Raw genomic sequence first — 13,742 nt, 5'->3', positions numbered from 1 at the left:
CTCGGCTGCTTCTCTAACCAGTGCTCTCTTTGCTAGATCTGTCAGTTTGGGTGGACCATGGCCATGTCTTCATAGTTTTGTAGAAATAGAAGGTGTAGATTACTTTTTCTTTACTTTAATTTTGGATGATGGGTTGAGCAGAGCTCCTTGGGATGTTCAAAGCTTGGGATATGTTTTTGTAACTTCATCATTGACCTGTCTGGTGAGTTCCTTGGTCGTCTTGATGTTCTTTGTTCGCTAGTGTTTTCTAACAAACCACAGAGGTCTTCTCAGAACAGCTGTATTTATAATTTACTGAAACTAAATATATAAATTATAAATTTGCTCTATTATCAAATAGAAAATAAAAAGTGCAATCTGCAAAAGTATTTGGCCCCTTTTTAAGATGTGATAAAAACATCTATAAACAAGTAAAACCAGAGTATCTGTATGTGAAACTGAAACTCTGTAGAGTAGAAATTGGGTGATGTAGCAAGACAATGACCCAAACCACCGGAAGTCCACCCTAAGTACACAACACAACAGCTTAAGAAAAATCTGTCCTAAGTGTCTAAGTCAGAGCCCAGATCTTACCCTATAAAGATCATATTGAAGAAAATAAAGCAGTTATATAGGAACAATTGCCCAAAACTTGTCCTGAACATTTTTTTCTATAAGAAGTGCAGACACTGGAGCACTTAAACAATTCTATTCAAACACTCCTGCTTTGTCTGCCAGTGGATGAGGTTAAGTCTACATTTGAAGTCATTCTCTAAGTTTAGTAAAGATTTTCACTGTAAAATAAACTAATTTGATTTAATAATAATAAATAAATCATTTCAACATCTTCTGGAATTCTTCAGTACATACATGTTACAGGGAAACAATAGGATTTTCCAAAGTGGACTTAAAAAATGTTTCAAAGTTGGAGAGAAAGTGGGAAAGCCCTATGTTGACAACCAACATCGCTTAAACATGATGGTGGAAGGTTCTGAAATCTACCCCTTTGAGATTTTTTTCTTACATCTGAAGTTCCATGCCAAACACATTCAATGACACTGAGGTCTGGACTTGTCAGGACAATCCGTTGTCTAACAACAGAGGCAGCAGCTCCTGACTCCCAGTTACCGACTGAGTCAGATATTAAACATGTTGAATATTTTCTAGGTGCCCGTGACTGATAGGCAATCAAATATCTACGGCTTGGAGAGCGTCTTCCAGAAGTTCACACTCATTCATGTTGCATGTCCATGGATCAGATACGTATCTGATTTAGGACCACATATGGAAAGTTACGTTCACATTACCAGACTGTATATTTAAGTGACTTAAATATAATTTTTGCTCAATGTGGCTCAGGTCCGGCTTTTTCATGTCTGTGTAAACGTGCCAAATCTGATTTTTTCAATTCAGATTCAAGTCACTATCATCTGAGGTCCTAAATCTGATACGTATCCAATTCACGGACATGTGACATGAATGTGAACGGTCAAATCATAACGGTGTAATTTATGCGTCTTTTTGTTTTTACGCATGTGCTACTAGCTTCTCTCTCGCACCCACACATGTCTTGTTGCAGCTGTGCATCTATAGCTGCAAAAACAGCAAAAGCAAAATGCCTGGCATTTTTTCATGAACTTCAGAGCAGCTGTTTACTCTCCACTCCAGCAAAAGATGCTCCACATATGAGCTCCTAACAAACGCATCCATTTCCTTTTATAAAGCTACGAGACGTTTTTTTTGATGGTGAGGAAAGAGATGTTTATTCACGTATCAATGTGCAGCATGTGAGGCGTTTCAGGGACAGATTCGTTCACATTACACACAGATACAGATCACTTAAAGATACAGATCACTTTGTGAATGTGAACCAGCAAGATAGACAAATCCGATCTGAGCAAAAAATCGGACTTGAGCAATTTGGCTTGCAATGTGAACAGATTTGGCACGTTCACACAGCCATGAAAAAATCAGATCTGGGCCACACTGAGCAATGTGAACGCAGCCTTAAGACTACATTACCCATAATGCACGTCGAGTCCACGCCCGACGTAATGTCCTAAACACTGGTGGTTTCCTATGGACATGACACAGTGGTTTAGAATAGGAGATAAACAGCGGAGTTCCGGATAAACCGCGCGTTATTCCCCCCCAATACCCGGCCGGACTGAACCCCGCAGCGGGCAGGCATGGAGGCGGTGCCGCGGATGCCGATGATCTGGCTGGATCTGAAAGAAGCTGGGGAGTTCGAGTTCGGCGCGGCGGTGAAGCAGGTGAGCAGCCGACGCAGAGGCACCGCGCCCCGGCAGGGAGTCACCGGGTCTCCCGCTGTACTTAACCCGGAGAACCGGGCAGCGGGCCTGGGCTGGACTACAGCCGGGGAAAGCGAGGGGGTCTCCGGCCTGAGCGGGGCTGGGAGCCACCGCTGCCGCTGGGGCTAATACCTGGATAATGCTCAAGCTAATGCTAAAGCTAACTAGCTTATCCTGCTATATAACTTAACCTGATTAATTAGCTTATTAGCTAACTAGCTACAGTGTTTTAGTGACTGTTTATACAGTTTATTTGAGATAATAACAGAACTCAGAAAGCGTTCTTAGCTAAAAGCTAACTAATTTAATAGTGATATATAACATATAAGCTTTACTTATTTAGCTTAACCAGGCCCAGAATCAAAGTAGTTAAAGTAACATTAGCCTAGCTAATATATAAACAACAGGTACTCTGAGTTCATCCTAAACTCAAAATTCACTTCAATTTTTAACATATTTAGAATTCCAAATACTATTGTCATGATACCTAAATACAAATATCTAAATATCTCAATACTGATATTGAGCAATACCACAGAAAAACAAATAAAAGATGTTTGTTCTTCATTCTAAGCAAGAACATAATGGGTTGAGTAGAATTGGTTCTTGAATCGAGTGCAAATTAGAATAAATGATTCTAAACATTGTTTAGAAGGCCAAGTTTTGATATGTGGCTCAATATGTGGATATGTGGATATATGAGCTGTTAAAAACATAAACACGGCCTCTGGAGAACTCAAGAGAAGACACAGAGATTTCCTCAGACGAACTGAGGAGAACTGAGAAAACTGAGAAATAAAGTCATAAACCAGGCACAGAAACTTAATGTAAAAGAAACTCTGATGGAGAGATTATTATTATTAGTGTTTACTCTATAGTAATTAACGCTAGCCTTTCTTTCTAGATCTTTTGTTGACATGATACCACAGTTGTGACTTTTGATGTGATATCTGCCTAAATATCTCAGTAACTAGTACTGAAACTATACTACGGCAAACCACGAAAAATATTTTCAATGTGACGGTGTTTGTTCTTAATTCCAAAAAAAAGCGTATCAAGTTTTTGGAATTTCATTGATTGATAACTTTGTATGTAAATGTAAATAGTGTTGTCTCAATACCAAAATTATGACTTTCTATGAATTTTGGCATATATGGATTTTCTTTGATAGTTAACTTTGTATGTGAGCTGTAAGGAAAGTGAAAAATAAGGCATTAAAAAGCTGGGAGACATTTAAAATTTAAATTCTGCTGGGATCTGTTTGGTGTTTGGACACTATGAGGAACTTTCACAATGGGAATCAATGATTCTTTTTTTTTATAATTTTATTTCTAATTTTTCCCATTTTCTCCCAATTTACACGGCCAATTACCCAACCCACTCATTAGGACTCCCCCTATCACTAGTGATACCTCAACACACCAGGAGGGTGAAGACTAACACATGCTTCCTCTGATACATGTGAAGTCAGCCACCGCTTCTTTTCGAGCTGCTGCTGATGGAGCATTACCGAGCAGCCAGCGAGCTTGGAGGAAAGCACAGCGGCTCGGCTCCGGTACATCAGCTCACAGACGCCCTGTGCTGCAGACATCACCCTAGGAGTGATGTGGGGAGAGAGCGCTCATAGTGGCAGCGCTTTAGACCGCTGGACCACTCGGCGCCCCGGAATCAATGATTCTAAACATTGTTTAGTAGCTCATGAGGCTCTGATCTGGTGTAAACATAAACACAGCCACTCGGAAACTCAAAGAAAACACAGAGCTCTCCTCAGACACTGGATTATACTTCAGAACTGAAAACTTAGAAATAAAGCAGTAAATCAGTCAGAAATTTACTGTGAAAGAAACTTTAATGGAGAGATTATTATTGAGTGTTTAATACAATAGATAAATAACAGTTGATATCAGGCTCTGAGCTTGTTTAAACACAGCATTGAGGCAATTGTGAGTTTTAAACTGTGAAGACAGCTAGGTGAATCCCAAGTAGTGTTTTGTCGCGATACCAAAATTATAACTTTTGATACAATACCTGCCTAAATATCTCAGTACTGATACTGAAACCATACCATGGTAAAAATACATAAAAAATGAACAATGTGACTATGTTTGTTCTTCATTCCAAGCAAGAACGTAACAAGTTTCTGGAATTTCCTTGATAGATAACTTTGTCTGTGAGCTGTCTAAGCAGAGAGCCCCTCCCAACCAGAAAACCAAACATCTGTAAGGTGTTTGGACACTTTAGGACGCTGTACGCTTGGTCAAAACGCTTTACGAGCTTGTAGAAGCCAAAGGAAAATAAGAAATTTAACTTAAAGATACCTGTGTAAATATCTCTAAACAGATACTGAAACTATGTAAAAGAAAAAAGCAAGAACGTAAAAAAAGTTTATAGAATTGCATTGATAGTCAACATTTAAAATTTGGAAGACATTTAAACCATAAAATCCGCTGATATTTTGTGAATTATCATGTGATCTGTTTGCTCTTTGGACTCTTTGAGGAACCTACACAATGCGTCGAGTGTAGAGTCGGCACTTATTGAGTGATTCACTTCAGGAATCGAGTGCAAATTTGAATCAATGATTCAAAACATTAAATCCTGTGTTTTATAAGGCTCTGGGCTGGTGTCAACACAGCTGTGGGGAAACTCAGATATGACACAGATCTCTTCTCAGACACTGGATTATATTTCAGAAAGAGGTTTGAGGATAAAGTATTATTTTAGGTTAAATGTGGGGCCCGGTGCTGCTTGGATTAAAGAACTGGTAATAAATATACAAGGTAATGTACTGTTTCTAATGACGAAATATTGAGATACTGGTATTGTTATACTGTGCAGCACAAATATATTAAACACTTAGATATCTTATTATACAGTACCACTCAAAAGTTTGGACACAACCCTTAGCATTTAATGGTTTTTCTTTATTGTTTTTAGTTTCTACATTGTGAGTTTAATACAAAAGGCCTTAAAACTATGAAGGCATATGCAATTTTTCTGTAAACAAACCAAAATAAGCTTTATGCTTAATATTCTTTAAAGTAGCTTCCTTTTCCTTCACTCAAACCACCTGGGTTGGGTTTTTGTGTCGGGTATTTGTGAAGACCAAACACGGTTTCTAACTGCATATGTGGTCCTTTATAGGTTTGAAGTCTTTAAAACTAATCTATAATGTAGTAAATCAAACAAATAAAGACTTAGACCGGTGCTGTATATTACATGTACTGGCGGAGATATCAAAAATAACGTCAGAAAAACAAATGGAAACAACAGGCCTGAGCTCTTAGGAAATAATCGAAGTTATTTCAGTGTGGGTTTGTCTCTACAGTCGGTCACGCCAATTCTGCTCTGATAAGATGCCGGACTTTGATTACTGACAGCTAAGTTTCTACAAGGGCTGGGCAGTACCACTTATGGTCTCTTTGATCTGATATGAAGTAATACCAATACCATTCCAATATTGAAAGTTGTACTGGATTTCTTCTCAAGTAGATTTAATAAAGAAACAAATAAGCAGAACATGCATGGAGGAGTGCATGAGGAAGATCTATTTGCAGGAGATGACTCAAAAGAAGAACCTTAATACGAGCACGAGCAGGACCTGGTCTCAAAAACAGAAACCCTTTAAGAGCGTGAAGGAAAACAGGTCTTAAAAGTCTCATTCCATAATTCTGTTTTTTGTGAGTCTTTGTAAAACGCCAAATTCACCGGAGATCCTATGTAAACCTAGTAAACCTGGCCACAAATACTCATCGACGGGTTAACGTAGACACAGTGCTTTTCCTAATCGACTTGTTTTTCCGAATATTTTCTGCAGAACAATGGAGGTTGAGGAAGAGTTTCATGATTAGCATCATAAACAACTCAGAGAGACCTACTGTATTTCACAAAGAACAAGAAAAATGGATTTTAGCGGAGGGACACCTTTAATGAAGCCTGGCCTGGTTAAGAGCCGGGCAAAAATAAGCCCATTGATTAGTTTTTTTTCCCTTCCAAAAGCAAAAGTGTTGGCTCTGAGGTGTAAGATTGTGGAAGATTTAAGTGCTCTGTGTGCTGAGTTAGACTAGAGTCATGGGATCCAAAAAGAAAAACCTCTCTTTGCACTTTTTGATGAGATAATGCTGGTTCTAAAACTGATATCGGCTTGTAAGAACTAGGGATGCACCAATACCACTTTTTTCTTTCCGATACCATTACAATATTTCCAAGTGTCTGCAGATACCGATACCTAATATAGCTTAACTACTTAATCAGTACTTACAGTGGCAAGCACTCAAATGTGTTTTACTGAGATTTTAAATGATAGCCCAACTTAAAGTGGTGGAATTGTTGAGTGGAATGACGTGTTTCTCCATCTGTTTCTATTCTCAGTTCATTCTGAAGAACTATGGAGAAGATCCAGACAATTACAACGAGCAGCTGAAGAAGCTGGAGCAGCTCAGACAGGTGAGGTTTTTTTTTAGTGTTTTGAGATTGAAAATCTTTGTTTTTTGTATAAAAAAAAATACTATATCTAAAAGTATTTGAGACAACTGGCTCTTTCAGTCTTATTTCTGAAATCAAGGCTATTAAAATGAATTAATTGTGGTTGGTGGATTGCCATGTCAGTTAGATATGGAATTTCAAAATATAGTACAGCATTAATATAGGACTACAACACTTTTTGATTACTAAATAAATGTGCATGTGTTCCTGTAGAGCTTTAATAAAGTCTTCAAAATTAAATTTACAATGTAAAAATAAATCAAAGAAACATGGAAAGTATCTTTTTAAAATGTTGCCCATATGCAAATAGATCCATATTAGACCTCTTCGAAAAGATCATTCTTAAGTCGACATTTGAAGTCTGTAAAATACTTTTAGAGTATCGCTTAGAGTATTGCACAGCTCGATTTGAATTGAATCTCTTCTATATTATATTTTTGCTTAGAGTGCTGTAAACGTGACGAGGGACTTCGAGGGCTGCAGTACTTTACGGAAGTACTTTGGGCAGCTGCATTACCTGCAGAGCCGTGTGCCTTTGGGTCCTGGGCAGGAAGCCGCTGTGCCTATCTCCTGGTAAGCAGTACTCACCCGTATGGCCACCCTGCATCACCAATATAACATACCATATTTTTCGCACTATAAGGCACACCGTATTATAAGGCGCACTATCAGTAAATATTAGTTTTCTGATCTATTTTCATACGTAAGGTGCATCGGATTATAAGGCGCATTTTAAGGCTATTGCCGTGTTTCCTTTCCATTGATCAGGTCTCGCCACTGGGGGCACCTAAGTAAACAAAGGTGTAATCTTAAAAAACATTTTCTTTTAAAGTTAAACGAGTGCTGGATGTTAATCTACACAGATTTCTCTCCTGAAAACTGTTTATTTGGGTGAGCAAAGCGCTTTCGTTTATTTACAGTAAGCTTTGATTTCCAAGTATTTTATCTCAGTTAGCAGCAGCGCTTAGCGCTAGCAAATGCTTCCTGACAGCGCTACACTGAGGAACCCTAAGTGTTCTGGTAACCCAGGGCTCTATCACCTAGTGGTTCATCAACCCACATAGCTCGTTTTAACACAATAAACGAGCAGTCTACAGTCCGATATTCTCTCCTCTGAACAATAAAAGAGCTAGCGCTTAGCGTGGTTAGCGGCTAATGCTAATACTGCTCCTGCCTTAATGCTGGAGAAACTTCACTGAAAGCTTACCCTTATAACTCTGTACTTCAGCACAGTGGCTTTAGTGCTTCTTAGTACCTGTCTGGTAGAATTTATACATAACATTGTCTCTGTTTCTGCTGTTTTATAGGACGGAGATATTTTCTGGAAAGACGGTCACCCATGAGGACATCAGCTACGAGCAGGCCTGCATCCTGTATAACCTGGGTGAGTTCCTCAGCTGAACACAGGCTGCACTGTGTGGATCTGCCAGGTCATCGGGGTTATCTGCACTGTCTCTGAGGATGAGGATTGATAATGACATTTTTTTTCTTTTGCAGGAGCTCTTCATTCAATGTTGGGAGCCATGGATAACAGAGTGTCTGAAGAGGTAAGTGTTCGGCCCTTGGTGTTACAGCCTGGCCTTTAATTTTTGTAGTGGCATGCTAATGCTAATTTCTGCTAGCCTCCTTATAGTATTCTACTGATTTGTAGTTAAACACTTATTTAGCAAGTTTTGTGTTAAAAACAGACCTTCAGAGACCTTCATAGCTAATTACCACCAATAACCTGATGGTCTACTTCAATTTGTGTGTGCAGAGTTTTAGCTAACGATGTGCATTTTTGCTAATATTGATTATATTGAGCTGTAAGATTTACCCTTACAGACGACTTGCAGTCTGAAATCTCAGGCGGATGTGTACAGTGGCTTGCAAAAGTCTCTATGGACTGTAGAGCTGCAGCTTTCAATTATTTTAGTAATCGAGTACTCTACTGAAAAATCGCTTTGATTAATTGGGAAATCGAATAAAATGTATTTTATACACAAGAGAAAACAAGATATTTCGCTTAATAATGAAGGATCAATTGGTTTTATCAATTGGTTTTTCAAATTCACAACATATGTTTCCAAAATTGCAAACACAAATAGAAGTAAACACCACAAGTAATAATTTAATAATTAAATATTAAAATAATTTAAGCACTCTGCATTGTTTTTCCACCAAGCCAATGGATTCTACGTCTTGGGCAGGAGATGTTCTCCAAAATACATCAAGACCTGTAGAATAATTGTGACAAAAGAAGAAGTATTAAAAAGTGTTGATTTGTTTGTTTATTTATGTTTTACACTAGTCAGATCTAATTAATTGACATCACTAAGTTTAAATAAAATAATACAGTAGGTTAATGGCCGTGTATTTTGGCCAGAGTAACTTTAGCTCAGCTTACTTTAACATGTATTAAAATGTATTTATTGTTTATATTCTGAACTCCACAACACTGTGTTTACTGATTGCAAAAAGCCTGTATTAAGTCGAGAGCTTGTCTCTGTTGTAATAAACTAACCACACATATTAGACTGTGTTCCTAATAATTCATTAAGTTAATGTTGAGGTTATCTCTCTCTCTCTGTCTCTCTCTCTGTCTCTCTCTCTCTCTCTCTCTGTCTCTCTCTCTCTCTCTCTCTCTGTCTCTCTCTGTCTCTCTCTCTCTCTCTCTGTCTCTCTCTCTCTCTGTCTCTCTCTCTCTCTCTGTCTCTCTCTCTGTCTCTCTCTCTGTCTCTCTCTGTCTCTCTGTCTCTTTCTCTCTGTCTCTTTCTCTCTGTCTCTCTCTCTCTCTCTCTCTCTCTCTGTCTCTCTCTCTCTGTCTCTCTCTCTGTCTCTCTCTCTGTCTCTCTCTCTGTCTCTCTGTCTCTTTCTCTCTGTCTCTCTCTCTGTCTCTCTCTCTCTCTCTCTGTCTCTCTCTCTCTCTCTCTGTCTCTCTCTCTCTCTCTCTGTCTCTCTCTCTCTGTCTCTCTCTCTCTGTATCTCTCTCTCTCTCTGTAGGGGATGAAGGTGTCGTGTACACACTTCCAGTGCTCGGCCGGAGCGTTCTCGTATCTGAGGGATCACTTCAGTCACAGTTACAGCGTAGACATGAGCCACCAGATCCTTAACCTCAACATCAATCTAATGCTGGTACACTTCACTTCTCTTTCTAATGGATTTATACAGTTACTTTTAGTATTTTATCATTTTAAACAAACATTTAAACACTCACTCACTTATAGTTTAGATTCTTCAAATAAGCACCTTTACGTAGATTAGACAGTTTTGAACATCTCTGCTGGATTTTCTCAGTCAGCTTTATGAGGTAGAGTCACCTGGAATTCAGGCTAATTTCAGTTAACAGCTGTGCTGAACTCATCAAGAGTTAATTACTTGAATTTCTTGTCTCTTAATAAAGTGTTTGAGAGCATCAGTTAAAGTAAAGTAGTGAAGAGGTAGAGTTACAGGTATACAGTGAATAGAGAATATTTGAGTAATGTTCAAATCCAGGTTATGAGAAGCAAGAACTGCTCAACTAAAAGATAAAAAAAAATCACTTTAAGAAATGAAGGTCAGTCAATCTAAAACATTTCAACAACTTTAAAAATATACCCAAGTGCAGTCATGGCAAAGAACATTAGGAATGTTATGATGAAACTGACACTCATCAGGACCACCCTAGGAAAGGAAGAGCAAGAGTTCCTCTGTTGCACAGGATAAATGCTCAGAAACTGAAACTGCAAGTTAACAGCTCCCCAGATAAGAGCACCTAAATACTTCACAGAGTAAATCTGCATTTATTCTCATTTTTTCAGGGTCAGGCCCAGGAGTGCCTCTTGGAGAAGTCGATGCTGGACAATCGGAAGAGTTTCCTTGTTGCGAGGATCAGCGCTCAGGTATGTCCACTAGCTTTATTACTAAGGTGCTGATCTTGAATACAGAAAGTATATTTTCAATGATTTAATAATAATTTAATTTAGCATATCTGGTGTGGTACCACAAGGCTCTCTGTTAGGGTCTACGAAACTGATAATAATTTTAATAGTAATGCCGTTATTAGAGAAAAAAATCTGATGTGTGGGGCTTGTGTACAAGATTGAAAGACGCAAATATTAGAGCAATTGTACATCATAACTTTCAGTTACCGTATTTTTCACACTTATAAGGTGCACTGGATTATAAGACACATTATGCAACACTAGTAAGAAACAGGGGTGTCGCCATGTTTTCCTTCTAATTCCGTCTCGCTGCTCTGTGGGAAGACCTGTAAAGCTAAGCTAAGTAAACAAAACTGTAATTCTTATATAGTAATATATATTTTAAAGTCAAACGAGTGCTGGATGTTAGTCTACACAGATTTTTCTCCTGAAAACTGTTTATTTGGTAAAGTGCTTCAGTTTACTTACAGTAAGCTTAGATTTCCAGATTTCCACTAAGGCTGGGTGCAGCAGCATTAGCATTAGCAGCTAACTGCTCACGCTAGCCACAGTTAGAGCTAGTAAGCGCTTTCCTGACAGCACTACACTGCGGAGCCCTGAGTGTTCCAGTAGCTTGTTTTAACATAGGAAACACGCAGACTACAGACCAATATACTCTCCTCTGAATGGCAAATAAGCTAGCACTTATCGCTGTGGTTAGAGGCTAATGCTAATGCTGCTGCAGCTGTGCTTGCCAGGGTTAGCAGCAGGCTACAGTCCGATAATAATCACCTCTGAATGGCGAAAGAGCATAGTTAGCACTTAGCGTAGTTAGCGGGTAATGCTAATACTGCTCCAGTCTGGGTGCTGGAGAACTAAACTGAATCTCCTGTATAACTCTGTACTTCAGCAGAGTGACTTTACTGCTCCTTAATACCTGACTGATAGAATTCATACATAAGGAGCACCAGATTATAAGGAGCTCTGATGATTTTTGGTAAAAGGAAAGGTTTTTAACGGCAGCTTGTAGTAAGAAAAATGCGATATACAGCTTGTCTAGAGAAGTATTGCCAATAGAATAGGACTCTCTAGAGCAGATAAAACCTATTTAAACCTATGGTCACCAAGCGAATGCTAATACCAGGTGTAGTCTATATCGAGCACTGGAGGAACTGTGTTCTCTGGAATGATGGAGTTAAAGATCATTGAGATGTTCCTTCATGGTTTTCTTCAGGTAGTGGACTATTATAAAGAGGCGTGCCGCGCCCTGGAGAACTCGGACACCGCCTCTATGCTGGGAAAGATCCAGAAGGACTGGAAGAAGCTGGTGCAGATGAAGATTTACTATTTTGCTGCTATTGCTCATGTAAGTGTCTTTCCAAATAAGGCTCTGCTGCTTTTTATTGAACTGATTTAAGTGGAATTTTGTATAAAAGTCTGTGTTTTTCTGTTTTCTGAGCTTATTATTATGATCTGAGTTTTAAGTGAAATTAGCCCAATACTTATTGAAAAAAACAGGAAGACCAATGAGTTTTTAGACTTTCTCGCTCACGTGACATCACGTTCAGTAGCTCCTCCATTTCCACTCACTGTTGTGTTTTTACGTGGATCTCTATGAAAACGTGCGCCCAAAGTGTAACTACGGTGCGCGGCAGTGGACAAATAGCTATTTTATTAACTGCAAGGAGACGAAACTCAGAGATGTGAGTCCAGACGGGACTAAAATTACCGGAGGACCATGGAGTTCAGAGAAAAACACTAGATAATTCAGCCTGTAATTTATTTATCAGAGAACGTCTGAGAAAATGCGTACATGATCGTTCTGGGCAGTAATAAAGGATAAAAACCCCCATAAAAGAGAAAATTACCCCAAAACCCCCTGAGAAACTAACACCCTCTGGATAAGGGCTATAGAATGCTAAAAATACATAAAAGAAGGAAGAGAAATTGAGCAATGTTTCTTAAAGGGGAGAAAATAATCCCTATTTTAACCATAAAATATTTAGTCATGTGCTCAAGTCTTGTGGGTTAATGTTGCTTTCTTGATATTTAACCACTGTCAATACTAGTTTATAATTAATTACTGTAATTATGGAACGTTCAGAACTCTAGGCTAAAAATATAAGAAATATATAATTAACATATTGATAATAAGATGTGTAATATGTAACTAAAGCAATGGTTTAACTGACGTTTTTTTTTTTTTTTTTACATTTTTAGAACTATAAACAGTCGAAAACAAGCGATTTGTTGGTCATGCAAAAAAACTTGTATGTTTAAAATGGTAACTGTTTAGGAGAATAAAAATAATTTTTGATTGTCAATAAAATTCAGTGTAGAAAGATTTGATTCCAAGTAATTTTGGAGTATTTCTTTTGGTCCGTTTAAAAAGAACTGCCGAATTCATATAATTTAGTAAAATGCAAAAATGAAGACAATTCTGGTTCATTCAATTCATAAAATCTTCCCAAAGTTCACAATATCTGTCTCTCTCCACAGCTGCACATGGGCAAACAGGCCGAGGAACAGCAGAAATACGGCGAGAGGGTAAAACCATGCTTTTATCTCTTATTTTCACATTTATTACAATCTCTAAAACCCTGCTATTACGTGTTTATAACTATATGTTCAGGTAAAAGTGCTCAAATGGCTCAAATCTTATGTGAGATATCTTATGTGATATATATATATATATATATATATATATATATATATATATATATATATATATATATATATATATATATATATATATGTATCACACATCACCCTTCAACCCTCACCAGAGACCCACCCAGTAGATCAAAAGAAGACTATTGGCCATTTCAGGCATTTCGCTCTGCTGGTTGAGAAGCACAGACCGTACAGAGCAGGATTAGCTGGCAGACTTTTTCTGAGGGAGGGATCTTTACCTACTGTTCGTGGCAAGTCAGCAGATGAGGGAGATTTCTTTCAAATGTACTTCTACCGCAGTTAAGCATAAACTAGCTTGTTTGTATTTTAACAGGAAACTGAATTGTGACCAGTAGTGCACCTCTGTTTTCAATACGCCAGAAATTTACAGTGATCTCATCTCTATTTCCAG

General features: G+C 38.2%; 1 protein-coding gene across 2 annotated transcripts in view; it reads left to right on the top strand.

Annotated features, from left to right (window-relative positions):
- The first annotated feature begins 2,029 nt into the window (after positions 1 to 2,029).
- Positions 2,030 to 13,742, top strand: part of ptpn23a (protein tyrosine phosphatase, non-receptor type 23, a) — a 31,453-nt gene continuing 19,740 nt past the window's right edge. For both annotated transcript variants that reach the window (XM_022663835.2, XM_022663834.2), the window contains exons 1-9: positions 2,030 to 2,252; positions 6,663 to 6,737; positions 7,222 to 7,349; positions 8,084 to 8,160; positions 8,274 to 8,323; positions 9,759 to 9,890; positions 10,556 to 10,636; positions 11,892 to 12,023; positions 13,157 to 13,204. In XM_022663835.2, the coding sequence (XP_022519556.2) occupies positions 2,169 to 2,252; positions 6,663 to 6,737; positions 7,222 to 7,349; positions 8,084 to 8,160; positions 8,274 to 8,323; positions 9,759 to 9,890; positions 10,556 to 10,636; positions 11,892 to 12,023; positions 13,157 to 13,204 (807 nt within the window). In that variant the 5' untranslated portion in view covers positions 2,030 to 2,168. The remainder of the gene's footprint in view (positions 2,253 to 6,662; positions 6,738 to 7,221; positions 7,350 to 8,083; positions 8,161 to 8,273; positions 8,324 to 9,758; positions 9,891 to 10,555; positions 10,637 to 11,891; positions 12,024 to 13,156; positions 13,205 to 13,742) is intronic.

This window comes from Astyanax mexicanus, chromosome 1 (assembly GCF_023375975.1).
Source record: "Astyanax mexicanus isolate ESR-SI-001 chromosome 1, AstMex3_surface, whole genome shotgun sequence".
Classification (NCBI taxonomy): domain Eukaryota; kingdom Metazoa; phylum Chordata; class Actinopteri; order Characiformes; family Acestrorhamphidae; genus Astyanax; species Astyanax mexicanus.
This window is presented reverse-complemented; position numbering and strand designations above follow the sequence as displayed.